General features: G+C 39.9%; 1 protein-coding gene across 1 annotated transcript in view; it reads left to right on the top strand.

Annotated features, from left to right (window-relative positions):
• The window catches only part of GRM3 (glutamate metabotropic receptor 3), a 100063-nt gene extending 82122 nt beyond the window's left edge, over positions 1–17941 (top strand). The window contains exons 4-5 of the mRNA XM_081536534.1: positions 4198–4372; positions 17868–17941. Coding sequence (XP_081392660.1) covers positions 4198–4372; positions 17868–17941 — 249 coding nt within the window. The remainder of the gene's footprint in view (positions 1–4197; positions 4373–17867) is intronic.
• The last annotated feature ends 460 nt before the right edge of the window (positions 17942–18401 follow it).

Genomic DNA, 18401 nt, shown 5'->3' with positions numbered 1-18401 from the left:
AAGCTCCTTTTCTGCAGCCACGTTTCCACTGTAAAAAAGCTGAGACCTTTGTCATCTTGGAATGGATCTAAGTTTGGCAAGAGAGACTACAGCAGGGGCTGAGCCATAAGGGGCTTAGATGTTGCCATTCCTCCTTCACAAGCACTAGGCACCTGCCTCCCTCATCTTCCAGGGGAGGCAGGCAAAGTCCAAATGATTCACCTGGTCTCTGCAAGGTTTCTCTTTTCGTGGTCAGCATAGTCACATGTCCTTGCATCTTTTATGTGAAAAAGAGTGGAACTTTCTGCCCATCAAGGACCCGAATCAGAATAGGGAGGAAATCCACCCCATGCCCAGAGGAGAGTCAGCAACAATTTCAGTATTGGTCCAGCAGCTCTACCTAAACCCACTTCCTGTTTCTCAGCCTGCGACCCCATCCCTCAAATCTTCTTCATTGATGGCAATAAAGTGGAGCACTATTTATTGCTTGGATGACCACTTAGTTTGGTCAACCTGTTTGCTACAGATTCTCTGGACTTCTCTTGAAGCCTGTTAATCAGCCCACATTTCCTCTTTGAGAAAACCTTTCCAATCTCGCTGTCACAGCTGTCAATGACCATAAAGTCTGGATTTTACTCAACTTATTTTAACTTACCATGCTAGCCTGCCACCGTTTTGTGGATGCTGACAAAAAGGACTTTATAACTCAAAGCAATAGCAGTAGCTGGGAGTTTAGCACTGGCTCTGGTTCCCTGAGCCCTACTTCCTGCAGGCTAGGAAAAGGGGGCTGTAACCACTGCATAGTTAGTGGTGGCATTACCTGGAGGAACTGTGAGATTAGGGAACCTGAGTCTTCTCTAATGGATGATATGCTGGTCCCTTGTTTCACAGGCACTATCTCCATCTCTTAAGGCTCTTTGCAATAAAAAATCCCTTGAAAAGAAAGTCCAGAACAAAGGCAGTCAGAGCCACTGCTTGAAAGATATAGAAGCCCAAGAGATCGTAGAGGATTATCTTCCAGAAGAACAAACATAACTTGCTATTGGACTGGATGTGTGGGTGTAAGGGAAATGGAAAAATTAAGGATGACTCTCAGGTTTGGGGCTGCACAGTTGGGTGGCATTTGGTGTCACTTAAATGGAGACACTTGGAGGAAAGGATCAAGTTCTGCTTCCAGATTCATTCTGATTTGCCTACCACATATCCACAACGATACGCCAAGATGGCAGTTGAGTGTATAGGTCTGGAAGCCCAGAGGATAAATTGGAACTAGTACTACATCTGTGAATATCATCCACACAGGAAGTACTTATACCCTGGAACTCAATGAGATGATGAAGGGAACAGTGTCCAAAACTGAGTTCTGAGACACTCCAGCACTTAGAGCTCAGGTAGAAGAGAAAAAAGTCAGCAAAGGTAACTCAGAAGAGGAACTGTCAGTGAGGGAAGGATGTATCCAGGAAGTGGTTAACCATGTCAGGTATTGCTAGGAACTTGAGGAAGATGAAAACAGAGCAGTGTGAACTGGGAATGTTCAAAGATGCAGGACAAATAATTATATGTAAATGCAGACTTTGTATAGTGTGATTTATAGAAGGAACTGGGCAACTGAAACTATGAGGCTGATACTTGGGTTTTGAAAAAAAATTAAAAGGTACCTTTTAATTTTGCAGCATAAACTGTGACCAAAATGCACCTTTAGTTTTGCCTCCCATTGTTCCCTTAGTAGTGAGTGCGAGTAATCACCCCCCAGCCCTGGATGGAAATCCCAGGGGATAGAACAAAAACATAGGGTATTCACCATGTGAGGCATCATGTTAGTGCTGGGACAATGCTCAGGAGGTCCATGAGTTTGTGTGCCCTTAGGTAACATGAGGTCCTACAATAATTTTCAGTGGGAAATAGTCTATTAGGAAATTCAAATGCCTTGTCCATTTAATTATCAAAACCATATCATGACTTAACATTCAATCTGATTTTTTCCTGCAGTCCGGCCTGCCTTAGAGCTGCAGCAGTTGGTTGCCCCTTTCTCCCAGCTCATAGTCCCCAGTCCACCAGGTGCTGTTTCCCCTCAGCTCTGGTTAAAGAGTAATAAGGAAGAAGTAGGACAGTTCTTATGTAACAGGATGGCTTTATGATCTTTGAGTCCCTAGTGGCTAAAGACACATCCTTGGGATAATCTGGAAGATGATTAAAGGATGTTTTCATGTGATTATCAGAAATTTCCTGCTGTTTTATTTTCTTGCAGGTCCTTGAGTGAGTTGGCTGGCAATTTTCTACTCTAAGTCGTCACACGTAGGCCCAGAACATCCAGCTGTTCCCCCTCCTGCCTCCTTCCCATCCTGGGAAAGACTCCAGGCCCCTCCACATGGGCCCTAGATTCCCGATGGTTCTCAATCCCGTGGCTCATCTTGTCCAGTATCCCACTCACTTAGCCTCTGCTTTGATAAATTCTTAAAGGGCTATTTCAACACATTTGCAAGTCTCCTTGCAGTGGTACAAAAGTAACTGGCCATTTCTCACCTAGGAATCAGGCTCCCAGTCAGAGCATCTTCCCTCCACAGAAAAAATTTCAAACCTTCTGTGAACAGCCACACCGATGCCCTTCTCTCTAGACTTTAAGTGAGGAGATGGGTACAATCCCCCTATAGTAGAGAGGATGTGGAATTCACAGTACAACTTTGTGCAAGCTCTTCTCACAAAAGCCTTCCTCCTCCTCTCCTTGTAATGTCTTAAAACGTGTGATGAGTTTCAAATTTATAGAAGTGTTTTTAGAAAAGGTTTAGAAAATGTGCACATTTGAACCTGTCTCACCCTCATGGGATAACTGATTCCTCTGATACTGGCACCCCAGTCAGATCCGAGACAGGAAGAACACAATTCTAATAACATGTGTTATATATCTATGTAAAAAATTGTGTTAGTAATGGACTTGCTATGAATAACATACTTATGATTGATCAAGGCTTTTCCATCATGAAATTAGATAGTAGACTTTTCTGAGAAGTTTAAGGAGCCTGAAATCGGGGACCAAGTTGGAGAGCACTGGAGTGGTTAGGGGAGCAGGAGCTTTAAAACAGTGAGGAGAGACTGACTTTCACCAATTAAAGTAAAACCAGATTCTGAAGAGTTATGAAATACATGTAACCTGGTTTTTAAAAAATCAGAAACAGAAAGAAATCTTCCAAAACTATGTGGCTCTTCTAGTTAACTGTTCACTCTTCAGTTTTCCTTGATTATAGAAGAAGTTCAGATACTTTGGGGATGAGAAATTATTGCTATCTGGTAATAGCATCACCTGAAGAAAAAGGAAAAAACTCTAAAATGACTCTAGGATTTACCATAGCTACTCCAAGTAGAAACTGATAGAAGAAATAATTAATTGCCATTTTTCATACTAAGAGTGATTAAACATGTAGAATCTAATTTGGGATTTTCCAGAAAAATCTATGGGAGCTGAAGCCAGGACAAATGAGAAGATCAGAGAAGATGAAGAATGAAGGCAAAAGAATGAAAAGAGGAGATGATAAAACCTAGTTCTGAGGTTTGCTTTCAGGGGAAGCAAAGGGATAAAGGGGAAATTCTTTCTTTGAAAGAAAGGGAAAACAAAGATGGACTAGTGAGTATCCAATGTGTCAAAATTCCAGGGAGATGCTAATGAAATGATTAAGAGTAGGTACCCTAGAAGAAAATTGATAGTGTCCCCCACTATTGAGTAAGGAAACCAAGAGCAGATAGGCAGCACTCCCAGCCTGAAAGAGAGACAGAAATATGAAACAGGATTAAATTTGTTCTTAATATAGTAAACCTTAAACAAGCCAAGTTGATTAACTCAAACCACGAGAAAACAGGTCACTCTATCACTTAGTACTGATATTTTACTACTTAAGATTCTGACTTTGGTGGCTCTGCAGAAGTATCTTTTATACAAATATAATGAAGAAAACAAACAAAACAAGAAAGTCCGTGGGAAGTCTTGGCAAGCCTTGAGGAACACCCATCACAAAGAGTGTTTGCTTACAAATCCTCAGCAATGTTTCCATGTGGATCCCAGGCTCAGAAGATTCAACATAATTGCTGTATTGGTTTGGCTAGAATAAGAACAGAACTGTAGATGATCTGGTTTTTTCAGTTTGCTCTTTTTTTAGCATTCTCTTGAGTTGACCACTGTATCGAATTTATAGTCAAGATACTTAACTAGGCAACCTTTTCTTGTAGGTGCAGACGACGACCATGTGCATCTCTGTTAGCCTGAGTGGCTTCGTGGTCCTGGGGTGTTTGTTTGCACCTAAGGTGCACATCATCCTGTTTCAACCCCAGAAGAATGTGGTCACACACAGGCTGCACTTGAACAGGTTCAGTGTCAGTGGAACTGGAACCACATATTCTCAGTGTAAGTATGGCACTTGACACGGACCCCTTCAAACATAGCACTGTGGTAGGGAGCAGGCTGGGAGGGGGAACAGTTGACATAGACAGAAACAGACAACACATGTCCACCCCATAATCAATCTCAATTCAGTTTTAAAAAGTGCTGGTTTAATCACTATGTGCCAGGGACTGTGCTGGGTGTTAACAATACAATGACAAGTGGAAGAGGTCAAGTTCCTGTATTCAGTCTAGCTGAGATGACAGACATTAAATCCACGACCACAACTGGGATCTTTAACGACGTTGTGGACTCAGACAACCAGGTTTCTAGTCCAACCAGTTCAATAGTGAACCTTGAGCACTATTACTTTACTGCTTCCTTCCTTAGGTGGTCTAGAGGGCTGGACTAGATTGGTGCTCTATAAATTGTGTTTTGTGTCACATAGATGCTGAAGGTGCTTCATAAAAATTAAAAGAGGAAGATAATCAAATAAGACGGAAAATGCAACATCCTAAATACCCACTTGGAAGTTCAAAGTAGCTCCTTTGACATGAGCATGATAAAAGTTCTAAGAATCTCTACAGCAAGGAAACCTGTTTCATTCTGTTATTTACAGTTTCTTAAAAGTATCTGACCACAAGAAAACCAACTCACATCCCATGGAATACACCTTGGAAAATATGGACTAGATCTACCTCCTATTACAAAGACACAATGTTTTCTCAGCTGACAACCAGCTGAGAAGGCAGTGTGAACTGAAAGTTACCAGGATAACTCCCAATCAGAATTCTCTCTCCTCTTGGCCTGCAAATATCTGAAACTATCCTTACAGAATCATTTAATTTTTTTGAGTCATCCAAAGCACAAATGTACCTAAAGGGGACAACCTTTTAAGCCATTTTCAGCTAATCTGTGTTATGAAGTAGGAGAAATTCACTGACAGAAGGATGAAGAAGGGGAAGCGCGGGGGAGAGGGGCTGAAAGTGACAGAGACAAATGACTACTTCACAATTTTGCCCCAAGCCGATTAGAAAGAAAACTTCAAAATAGCTCAGCATCACAGACTGAGCAATCGCATTAGTGCCCCAGTTTCTTCAACAACATACAGAATTTTATAGTGCAGTCCTTTCCCTAGCAAACAAAGGGAAAACTGAGAGCTGCCAGCACCTTTCAGGGACGTGCTGAATATACCACTCCTCCCCAGTCTCAGCTGCTGTAGAGATGGGCACCTTATTTATTTTCAGCTCGATTTCCAGGTGTCACAATGGCTGAGTCCCAGGACCTGGTAAAACCTGTGACATCATTTTCCTTGGCCTTTAAAGAAACCTGCTTATTTCTTGAGCAAACAAATCTCTTGTCTAGCAGCCAAACTATAACAGTTAGCTAATCCAGACAAGAAAGAGCTGGCATATAACTAATAATAATAACTAATAAAAACAAAAACAGTAATGGAGCTAAGAGAAACTATCATTTATTGTTTCCTTTTTGCTGGGCATTGTGCTAAATACTTCATACATGTGTGCACGCCTGATACAGCTAATTTAATGCTCACAACTCTAGGAGATAAGGAAACCTACCCGAGGTCACACATACTGACAGTGGCAGAACCAGAACTTAGAGACAGTTTCTCCGATTTCCAAGCCAGGGCACCACACCGCTGCATGGTGCTACTTCAAACAGGAAATTTCCCATGGACAAGGTACTTGGGGGGCTTTCAAGGGAAAATAAAAGCAAGGTTACCCTAGGCTGCACAGCATGATATACCTCTGGGTGGAAAGAGTCCTGTTGAAAGCTTAGAACTCTTGGTTGTTATTAAAACAAGTTATCAAAATCCCCAAGTCTTTCACAGACATTTTTCAAATCTCATACACCCAAACCTCAGTAATTTAGAAATGGTGGCATTTTCTGATGCATAGTCCAGGAATTAATAAATTCCTGAAGAGGTAACAAAGGCACTTTACCCAATCAAGTCTCTCCTCAGAATTTCAGAGACATCCACTGACACAAAAACAATGCGATGCAGCCTCCACGGACGCGCTCCGGCTGTCACTCTGTCTCATGTGCTAGCGGCCCAGCCAGTACTTCAACATAGACGTCTACCAGCCCAACATTTTAGGACTGTTTTGTTACTCAGTGAAATTCATTTTTTATCTTTTAAAAAGTCTAAATTTAGACCTCATCCTCCCCATGCTGCTGCTGCTGCTAAGTCACTTCAGTCATGTCTGACTCTGTGCGACCCCATAGACGGCAGCCCACCAGGCTCCGCCATCCCTGGGATTCTCCAGGCAAGAACACTGGAGTGGGTTGCCATTTCCTTCTCTAATGCATGAAAGTGAAAAGTGAAAGTGAAGTCGCTCAGTCGTGTCCGACTCTTCACGACCCCATGGACTGCAGCCTACCATGCTCCTCCGACCATGGGATTTTCCAGGCAAGAGTACTGGAGTGGGGTGCCATTGCCTTCTCCAATGACTTTCCTCTAATTAATCCAAATTAATTAAGTGGCATTAAAGTAACAAAGTGAAGTACTTTTGTCATGTTTCTAGGCATTTCAAAGTGCTTAAGTAACAAATCTATTGATCTTTTACTTATAATTCTTTATCTTTTACTCACAATAGTTTTATATTTGTGGGCTCATTTTATCCCATGAATACTGGATATCATGAATTCTATTTTATAGCAAGAAAATAAGAGATGTTACTTCTCAATGATACACAAGGATTTCAGCACTGACAATGGATTTTCTGATTTGTGATTAGTATCCTTCCCATTTTAATACATTGGAACCATTATCATGAAATTCATTCAATCATTAAATGCTTGAATGCCTTCTATACACCAGAAATCTCTAAGCACCTGTGTACACAATGAATAGGATAGAATCCCTGGTCCCAGGAAGCTTAGTGTCTAGGGCAGTGTTTTTCATGCTATAGAATGTAATCCATGAATGGGTCATGAAATTGATTTAGTAGGTTTGACCAGCATTTTTTAAAAGAAAATATAAAGTATCTTAGAGTGCATCACATGTAATAGGGTAAATAGCATTTCATGAAACTTGCTCAAGTTTATATATGGGTACCAGTTTCAGGTAAAGCGTTTATTTCTATGAATTGCCATCAACGAAATTTGAAAGCCATTGATCTATGGAATCTAGTTAGAAGTATAAACATGCTACTGACCCACTGTGGTGAAAATATGAGCAATTGGTTTAACATCTCGATGCCTGTTTCCTCCATTACAGATTCAGTTCAATTAATATTCATTTCGCTCCTAAATACTGGGAAGTATGTTTTTTAAGTAATCAAGAAAAATCCTTAAACTGTTCTGAGTTCACTAAGTAAAGCATATGCTTTTCTTAAGTTGTACATAATTTATATTCTTCTGGTGAGTATCTGCAAGCATGTTATTCCATTGGGTTATTGCTACCAATATTGCTGCTGACTTTCTTCCTTCAGAGGTAAAAACAAAAACCCTATGTATGGATGAGAGTAAGCTGGTATAGCAACAAAGTAACCCCCCCAGAGACACATTTAGTTATCTAGTCCCACATAACAAACTTCCCCCCAAATTTAGTGGTTTAAAAGAAAGCCCTTTTACTATGTCTCTTGGTTTTGTGGGTCAGGAAATCAGGCAAGGCTGGACTGAGCAGTCCATCTGCCCTACGAGGCCTTTACTGGGGTCCTTTTGTGCTGTTAGCTGAGATTGAGCTAATCTGGAGAGAACACAGTGGTTCACTCTCTTATATGGCACCTTGGTGGAACACATCTCCACGTGGGACCTGGAGAGCATGACAGAGCCTACCCTAACTCAAGGGGAGGGGTGAAGACCCCACTTCTCAGAGAACGTGCGGTCATTTCCATCATGCTACACTCTCCAAATCCTAAATCCATCCAGCACTGCACTCTTAGCAGAGATTAAGTGATATGACACACGCAATACCTAGAACTCACCTTGACTGAAAGGTACAGCCACATTAACTCCCAGTTAATTCTCTGGCAAGACAATAGCAGAGATACCACATCCCTGACAGCAGCTAAGGTGGTTGCTAGTAGAAAGAGTATCAGTTATTGGGTTTTAAAAGCTGTGCAGTTGCTCCAAAAAGATAGAAAAGAATGGCCAAACTCAGAAGCAGGCATGGAAGAAAGAACATGGTTAAGGACATCCTGGAAAATCCACAATCCGAGAAATATTTACATATTACTGTATATAAGAGAGAACAATTTTAGTTGCATCTGATTAACTATATACAGAATAATAAAAATAAAGGAAACAGTAAATTTTTTCCACTAAATGTGCCCATAGGCTAATTGTTCCCAATATTTATGTATTAAAGAAAAAAAAACTGTTCGAAATGGAAATTCCCAGACCCAATCTCCAGACCCTTTGTATCATGGATTCTTGATAAATGCCAGAAATCTGGTCCACAACAGATACTCCATCTGGTTCAATAGAAATGGTCCAAGGAAAACATTTTGAGAACCTCGGCCGAAGCCAACCTGTCTACTTCATCCACTGCTATCAGTGAAGAGCAGGGAGCATCATTTATATGACTCTCAAAGAGGAAGGAGGCCCTGGGTTCAGAGAAGGAGAGCTGTTTTGAAGTCCTGTCCTTTGCCTCATGATGCCAAGAGCTACATCTGAGCACAGTTATTTCCCCACCACCCTTCGGAACCCTCAAGGAAAGGTATTTCTTTCATAGAAGCACCAGGCCCCTCAAAAAAATACATTTACTAAAGGTGAAGGTGGGAATAGACATCAGAAAGCAGTAGAACTCAGAGACCCTAATATCCTAAACTCATACTCGTAATGCTGTTCCCATACCCACACACATAAGCAAACAGCCTTCATATTTGGAAGAGAAAAAAAAAAAGAGGTCATTCTTTGTTTTGTTCAGCTTTAGAAGCAAAGAATCTTCCCAGAGCTGATCCCCAAAGTAAGGCAATCAAGAACATATGCTGAGAATCTTAACATCTGCAAATTTAATGATATTTTTAAAAGTAAAAACCTTCCCTTTCCCGTTTCACCTGGCAGTCTTGTTCTACCACCATGGGTGTACAGCATAAGGGAATGGCATCATTTTGAGGGAGACAAGCTGGGTGAACATGTGAGGTTTCACACCATAAAATCCTATAGGACCTGTGCAGGTTAGAATGTTGTTGACAGTAATATGAGTTTGCATCAGCATAGACTGTGGGGAGAAGAGAGAAATGGAGTGTGCCCAATAGTCTTCAGAGCTATTATGTACCCAGACATGGTCCTACAGGGATGTGTAGTTCTCTTGCTTATGGTGATCATTCAACTGTATGTATGTCATTATCATTAAGATCAGCCAAGAGGCTTCTGCTAACTAATGATGCCCAGATTTGGGTCTCAGAGGAGCCATGAGCATATGGAGATTTTTTTCTGCCAAAACCTTATTCAGAAAGTCACTTGTTTTGGAGGTAATGTGTGAACAGCTCAATTAATAGAATTATTCTTTATTATTAAGAATTTTCACATTATAAAAAGAAAGCAGTAGTCTTAAAAGATCAAGGGAGGGACTTCCCTGGCAGTCCAGTGGTTAAGACTTCACCTTCCAAGGCAGAGGGTGCAGGTTCAATTCCGGGTCTGGGAGCTAAGATCCCATATGCCTCAGGGCCAAAAAAACAAAACCAAAACAAAAGTGATATTGTAACAAATTCAATAAAGACTTTTTAAAAAATTGCCCACATCAAACAAAAATCTTTTAATAAAATAAAATGGTAAAGGGGACAGTCTTCTAGCATTACAGTATAATGTGCCATGGATCTATAGCAACAGAAAGTAACTGCATGAGGGCCAGATTTTATACTTATCAGTGGTCAATCTTTGAAGATACCCCAGTTGGCAGGGGCAAGCCACTGTTCAATTCTGAATAGCACTTTATAAAAGAAAAAAAAAAGCACATAATACCAAGTTTCTTCTCTACACTGATAGTTCAGAAAAACAGTATAACATACCTGCACTTCACAGTTCAGGGAGTCTCATGACGACTGGCCAGCAAATTAGGAAGTTATTTGGCAACCCACATAGAAGTGACGGTCTTCTTTGCCACAGGCATAAGTATATTATAAACATAAATCCTCTCTGACCAATGTAGGAAGAGCCTAGAGTTTTCAGCAAGTTAAGCCATTTGCTTCAGGCAGAATACACCTAGTGCATCCAAATCAGATAGACGTCAATCTATTTTCCCTTAAGAAAGCCAAGTCCACAGCACTCCTGAAAACCTCTTTCTATTGCCTTTCTGTCCCTCATTGAGGAAGGAAGGATAGTCTCCACCTGTAATAGGTAACCCCATATATATCAGGGAACTGATGTTTAATACCTCTCCTTCTCTTATTTGACATTTCCATTTACTTGTCTCACAACCACTCTTACACAACCTTTAAATCATTTTCTCTTTACTTCTACTATTTTCCTAGGTTTTCCCCAAGTTACTATAGCCCACCTCCTTTAATACAGAGACTGGAGCTGGAAGGGACGATATGGATCATTTATTCTAACATACACATTTATAGATGAGGAAACCAAGGTCCCATCTATTAGGTACTTTATGGAATTTGATAACTGAAGACATAGATAAAACCCTCAAAAGCTTCTCTGTGGCTCCTCTGGCCTCTCTGGAGTTTCTGCCTCGGATCAGTTATAGAATTCATCTCAGAGACCATTCTGACAGTGAGAATCTTAGCATCTGCAAATTCAGTGATTTTTTTTTTTTTTGTAAGTTCAAAGCTTTCTCTTAAGCTTAGCACATGATGTCATCTTGTTCTAACAGCAGGGGTGCAGACTTGTGTTCCTCTCAAAAACCCATACCAAGGAGTTCAGCACCGTAAATCATGTCTCTCTGAAAGCCCTGTGATCCCCACACCCTGGCTACACACAGACAAGGTGATGTATTCCAAAAGGGCTACCCACAAAGTTTCTTAGAAAATGTGATTTGATGAAGACAAAGGAATATAGTTAATGGTGACCCTCTCTAAATGTCTATGTCAGAGATATAATTTCTCCCATTAACATAGTTTTTTAAAAGCCTCACTTTCCTGAATTACTTTGTACAGTTTCTCTTCTGTATTGTATATTAGAACAGAACATAAACACAGCAGTTCAAAGAAAGTTCCTAAACCAGAGAATTTAGTATTTTATGAGAGATGCTTATAGTCATATGCATTTCCATGTAACCCCAAATTTATTAATGCCTTTAAGAACAGGGTACCATGTTCAGAACTATGCATGTATGTCAATAAAAAAGAAAATATGTATTTAATCAAATACTGTCCATACATTGATATCAGATGATCAATACCTTAAAACAAAGCAAAGAGTCTAACATCAATTTATTATATCTTATTTCTTCTACTTCTTTTACATTTTAAGTCAAATTCTCTAGAGAACATCCATAAAGGGAGATATCTGTATGCCTATAGCAGGAAAATGCCTACTCATATGGAAAAAATTTTTTTTAACATTTCTACCTCATCTGAAGTAATTGCAAAGGCTTTGGGAGAGGAGCCACTAACCAAGTAAATGTGACCAATTTGATGAATAATACAATCTTTGATTGAAGAAATTTTGTGCCCAAGCTCAGCTCTAGGCACTGTGGTCATGGATGAAACTGTATACTCATGATGCTTGCATTCTCATCAAGCAAGGTGGGGCACACAGAAACCAATATTCCGTAATAACTCAGGTGTTGGTTGATAAGCAACGTGTAGAAAATAATAGGGAACACAGGCAAATAAGGCAGTTGGGGAATAGAATGTGTTACTATTTTTATAAAATGGGAGGAAGTGATAAAGTGACACTGAGCAGAGTCATGAACTAAATGAAAGAAGGGAGTCATGCTGATATCTGGGGAAATGACATTCCACACGTGGGAAACAGCATGTGTAAAGGGCCAAAGAAGCAATGAGCCTATAGGTAAATGGTGAAAGGAGAGGAGATGAGGACAAAGATGGAGCAGATCCTTTAGGATAAGTCATTGTTAAGGACTTTTACTTTTCTACTGAAAGAACTGGGAAAACACTCGAAGGGTTTCATCAGAAGTGGCAAGACCCAACTTGAAAAGCATTGTTTTGGCTGTGTGGGCAGAATATGAGACAGGGAGCGGGCAGAGACCTACCTCATTTAGCAGGCTGCTGGCTAGCCCAGATGATGACTTAAATCAGGGTGGTAGCGATGGAAGCCAATACAGTGTGCAGATGCTGGGGATAATTGGAAGATGAGGCTATCAGGATCAGCTCCACAAGAAACGAGGACTAATACCTGACATTATTTTATTAGAGCTTAACACTTTCAGCTTTCGACTTGGGTCCCTAGATGTAGTAGCACTTACAGCTCCTATTCGTTGTTTGAATTAATTGTTGTATATGAGTTTCTGATCCTAGTCTGAGAACACATTTGGATAGAAAAGAGGAAAAACAGATGTTTAGCAACTAAGAAGAGGGGAGAAGAACAAAAAATAAGTAGAACAGTACAAAAACTTCTTGAGTATTTTTATTTAGAGATTATTGTGCATCTAACTTTGGTATTTCTTGGGGGAGGGAAGAGAAGATAAAGGAACATAATTGGAAAGAAAACACGACAGCATTATGATGCAAAATGGACTGAGGTATTAAGTTGAAGATCAAGTGGAATTTCTGTCGATAATGTAATTAAGTTGTATCATGGGTTCTATTTCTCTTTCCGTGAATCTTGTCTCATAAGAAATGAATCACTAAATGAAGCAATCTTTGCTTGCTTAAGTTCTAACTCCACATTTGGAAACTAACTCTTGAGTTTATAGAAAATAATTTCCTCTTCAAACTACTGGTAACAGTTGAAGACATTTTGGTTATAAAGGGAAAATTAAATTATTAATAATGGATTCTCTGTCTCCTACTGAGAAATCTCTACGTAGCAAGGCTACCAAATGGTTGGCTAGCAGTGTCACGTCTGCCCAGACAACATTATCAACACATGCACTTCTTTTGAAATGGGACCAAGGGGCCCTAGCACAAGTAAATTAAGGTGAAGAGTAAAACAAAAACAGGTCCAATAACAAAGCAGGAGGACAACGCAACAGATAGTGGATGGAAATTGTATTCCATGACCATAGCAGTAAAATCCCTAAACAAGCAGACACACTGGGAGAAATTATTCGGGGTCACTGAGGGCAAGGAAATGGAACAGATGGGAACAGACTGGAATGTCTGTTCTATTTAAATGTTTATTTTTTTCCAAGTCTGATGTATTACACAGAGTAACACACTGATTCTCAGGAACCAAGTCTCAGCCACTGAACTGACTAACAGACTTGGCATCCATAAGAATCTATTAAATAAATATGTTTAGCATTGATTGAGAGCCCAGTTACTCAGAAAAATTGGGTCATTTTCTCCAAAGCCTGGCCAGTCTCTGCATTACTGGTACAAGAAAAATGGATTTCATGGTGCTAGACAAAGCTGCCACTTGGCTGCATTGATCTCTAAAACTTCACCAACTTTTGTGAAGCAAAACATGCCTTTGATGGACGTGAATGGTCCTTCCGTGGTCAGCTATGGAACTTATTAGGTCTTTTTCAGCTTTCTTCAGTTTTCACTTTAAATAGCAAAAAGTACCATGTTAACCTAGAGTAACAGCTGCTACTCACCCCCACTCCCAGGAAAGCCAAAAATAAGCCTGCACACTTATTTCTGACAGAAAGGACAATTATAGAAATCTGCCTAACTGCACTTAATAAAACAGGCTAAACTTATGCCATTAAAAATCTTGTGAGAATTTCATTAGAATCGTAGAAAAGCTCATCACAAACACACACACACACACAAATGACAGTACTTTCCTCTTCCACATATTTTACTACCTTGGGGAATAACAGATGGACTAATATAGGAGGCATATGTAAAATATTTATGAAAGGCAAAGTAATTGTGATGGTAAACTCATAAAACAGTAATTTCCTCTGCTATATTCAGCAGCATGTACAAAAATGAGAATATCTTTTACATAATAAAAAATGCACTAACAAAAGCTACAGATGAAACAGTAAAAGAAAAGCAGAAAAATACAAGTTACAATCCCCTTTGATACACTAAAAAGTGTTTAGGAAAAAAATAAAACTGCAGTGTCTTGTGGGTTTTTTGCTGTTATTCCTTGCAAGAAGATCTTGAATTTGCACTATCTTCCTCTCAAATAGTTTAGACATTCTAACATAGGGTGTTCCCTTTAATGTCCCTATGAAGCAGGTAGATAATTTCAGGTTACTCTGTAACCTTCCATGATGATGTTCATATTGTGTTTGGCATAAGATTATGTGACACTAATAGTTTGAGAATTTTCCATGTGCCTACCTTTGCAGCCCATGTACTTCTTACCTACATGGTCAAAATATACCCAATTTTTAAGAAATTAGAATGCAGTGAGCAAGCAGATCATAAGTGCACACTTACTAGCATTCACCAAATTCCACAATAGTATGGGGAACATTGAAGTAGGTTTCTGATACCATCTTTAGAAATGCAGGTAGAAGGGATTAGACGAATTCAAGGTGGACAAGGAGCACTAACACACTCATCCCTGGTTATGCTAGACATACCCCCATGACACAGCATTCCTCTTCAATCTCTGAAAATGAAAATCCTGCACAGAAACAATAAAACTTGATCCTGGAAAAGATGAAGAGCTTAGTCAAAATGTCAAAGGCAGTACTCCTGCTATGGGATGCTCACAGCCCAGCCAGTTTTCTGCAAGCACAGTCGATGCCACCATGGGACTTGAGAAGGAAAAAGGCCAACTTGCTCCAAAACAAGGCCGCTCACAAGCCTCACATTTGCTGTCATTTCTTCAGGATAATAAATTATTTCCCATATTGAAATTAAAGGCAACCATTCATACAATCATTCAAAAAAGAATTTATACAGTGTCTGTTCCATTACCAGCAAGATGAATAAAATAATGAAAAAGACAAGCAGAGCCCCAGCATACTTTCTAGTCAAGAGTGTAAGACTTAAGATGCTAAGGGGGAAAAAAGGCAAGGAAAAAATTCAGTTTTAAGACTGGGTAACATGACAGAGAGTAACTGGTTGGTTACTTTAGACTAGATGGCTGGATGATAGCCTTTTCCAGAGGATGACATTTCACATGTGGATGACAAGAAGGAGCCAGATATGTGATTAAGAGAGGGAAGAATATTCCTGGCAGAGGCAACAACTATTGCAAAAGGCCAGAAATTGAGAAACAGATATTCTGTATTAGAGAACAAAATCAAAAGGGGATGGGGTCGGGGGAGGAGAGAATTAGATGAATTCAGAAAGCTAAGCAGTGTCTGAATCGTGCTGAGATTTATAAACCAGAGTTAGGAGAGCACAGAGAGGCCACGGGAGGTGTGTAAGTAGGTGACTTACATTTATTTACAAATATGCTGGCTGCTATAGAGGAAACGCACTGCAGGGAAGCAAGGATGGACACAGATAGCCCAGTGGTGCAGCTGTTACAGTAGCCGAGAGAGAGAGAATGCTGGCCTGGCCCAGGGCAGCAGACAGACAAGTAGCTGGAGGTGGAGATAGAGTTGATTGGACCTGATGATAGATTTGACATGAGAGGAGAGAGAAAAAAGGAAGGAAGTGTAAATGTTAGACTTTTGGTTGGATAACTGGCCAGATGGTGAGACCGTTCACTGAGAAAAGGAAGACTAAACAGGGACAGGTCAAGAAATCAAAATTATGTGTTGGCCACTTGAGTCTGAAATGTCTATTGAACAGCCACATGGAGATGCCAAGGACACAAGTGAACACAAGCTGTAGAGAAAGTACACACTGAGTGGCCAGGAGCACTCCCCCGGGTTTCCAGTGAACTGTGGTTTGAACTTCATTTCACCTTGTTCTTTCTCTTGCCTTACCTAGCTTTGATGAAGCAAGAATCAGACAAAGTATATGAAGAAGCTTTGCAAAGAATAAATTAACACCCTCACATTTGTAATTATTATCACATATCACCTTCCATCAAATATTTATCTGGTACACACTGTGTCTTCACCATGGAAGTTTCAGGAAATGTAGATTATGCCATCCCTGTCCCCCAGGATATTGTAGCTTCTAGTGGGCTTACATGGTAAAGACAAGTGAGCCTCATTCTAAAAATGATAAAAGGGAACAATCTCCAAAAGAGCATGTCACATGACTCCTCTGTAACCTTAAGCAGCCACACAGACTTGACTTTCTTATTGTCTCACACACCAAGACAAATAGCACAGAATTGAGAGGCTGGAGTTTCCCTAGCAGGGTGTCTGCTGAAAAACTTCTAGTGCCCCAACTATGGTGAATGTTCCCACACTGAATGCCACATAGTAGCAAATATCACAATTAGCTTCTCCTTCATGTTTAAAGACATTCCTATGAAAAATGCAGTTTCATGCGGCAAGAATATTTTCACTGTGACAGTGAACATGAACACTTTAGCATAAAGTTAGTTTATTCGATTATTAACTGAGAGAGATATATCTTTAAAGAATGGGACAGCTGACTGGGCAGCTTTATCTGGGCTGTGGTCAGGTAGCCAAGGAGATCAGCTCCTCCTGTTCAGAGCACGCCCAGATGGACAGAACAAGGACAGGATGTCAGCAGTTCCAAAAGGTAATGTGAGGCCATTGCTAACTGATTCTCTTGGCCATGTTGTTTCATACCATGGAGGATGGGGGTATTTGCTTTTGTTCTTATTCGGTAAAAGGAAAAAGCTTTCAGGGAGACATAGATATAACTTAGCTGTCTTTATATTTCTCTCACACACACACACACACACGCACACACGCACCCACACACAAAAATGTTCAAAACAAGTTCAGCTATGAATTTCATCTAGGAAAATAATGACCCATAAAAAGAATATTTGTATCCATATTATACTCACACCCTGACACAGTCATCACTGTTGTCACTAATGAGAGCATCATCCTTTTGAAATGCCTTCCTTTCTGCAAACTATTATGAAATTGAAGTTCTTACAACTCAGCTCTCACTAGAATTTTCACTGAGGTTATCCACTTGAAGAATGAAAATATGTGAAACCATTCTCAAAGGCAGTGGGTTCACAGATGACTCTTGGACCTACAGAGTCATCCTGTCCAAAGAGAACAAAATTAATTAAGGTATTGAAAATAATAATTAATTTAACAATCTAAGTAAAGTGCCATGAGTATTCAAGTTTACACACTGTATTTTAACCAGTTTGGAGATTACAAAAGTTAATTTTAAACCCACAAGTGACTTCTTTCAACAGTGATTATGCTTATCAACTCTCTCCAATAGGTATGACATTAGTAGAGGTAAGATCCAGGATACACACTAATTTTGTGCAGAGCACATTTTGAAACTTGACCTGCTGCAGCATTAAATCACCTAGCATTTTCTAAAGCCAAGTTAAAATGAGTTTTCCACTTAATTTTAACTAGTATCTAGGATTATCCATGCCAGTAGCTCTATGGCCCCCTTGACTAATGCAGAATTTTCTCTCCTGCTCTGTTTTCCAGCCTCTGCCAGCACATATGTGCCGACGGTGTGCAACGGCCGGGAAGTCCTCGACTCCACCACCTCATCTCTGTGATTGTGAATTGCAGTTCAGTTGTCGTGTTTTTAGGATATTAGATGAAAGTGCTCGTGTGCAGCTCCAGAATGTGGAAACAGCAAAAGAATACCCTTAGTACCTTTTTTTAGAAACAGTACAATAAATTATTTTTAAGGACTGTACAGTATATAGTGATGTGCTAGAACTTTTTAGACTGATTTTAGTGATTATTAATGATTCCTTAGAACCTGGAAATAACCCATTGTTTACAAAGCTGAGCATTGGTGACAGGGTCTGACAGGGTCAGTCTATTAGAAAATATGGTGGCAATATTAGATAACTTTTTTTCCTATGAAGTTTTTTGTAGGCCCTTGTTGTAACTAACTTAGGATGAGTTTCTATGTTGTATATTAAAGTTACATTATGTGTAACAGATTGTTTTTCTCAGCACAAAATCAAAAGCATCTGTATTAATGTAAAAATACTGAGAATAAAACCT

The sequence above is a fragment of the Giraffa tippelskirchi genome, chromosome 10 (assembly GCF_054371585.1).
Source record: "Giraffa tippelskirchi isolate mGirTip1 chromosome 10, T2T-mGirTip1v1.2.pri, whole genome shotgun sequence".
Taxonomy (NCBI): domain Eukaryota; kingdom Metazoa; phylum Chordata; class Mammalia; order Artiodactyla; family Giraffidae; genus Giraffa; species Giraffa tippelskirchi.
This window is presented reverse-complemented; position numbering and strand designations above follow the sequence as displayed.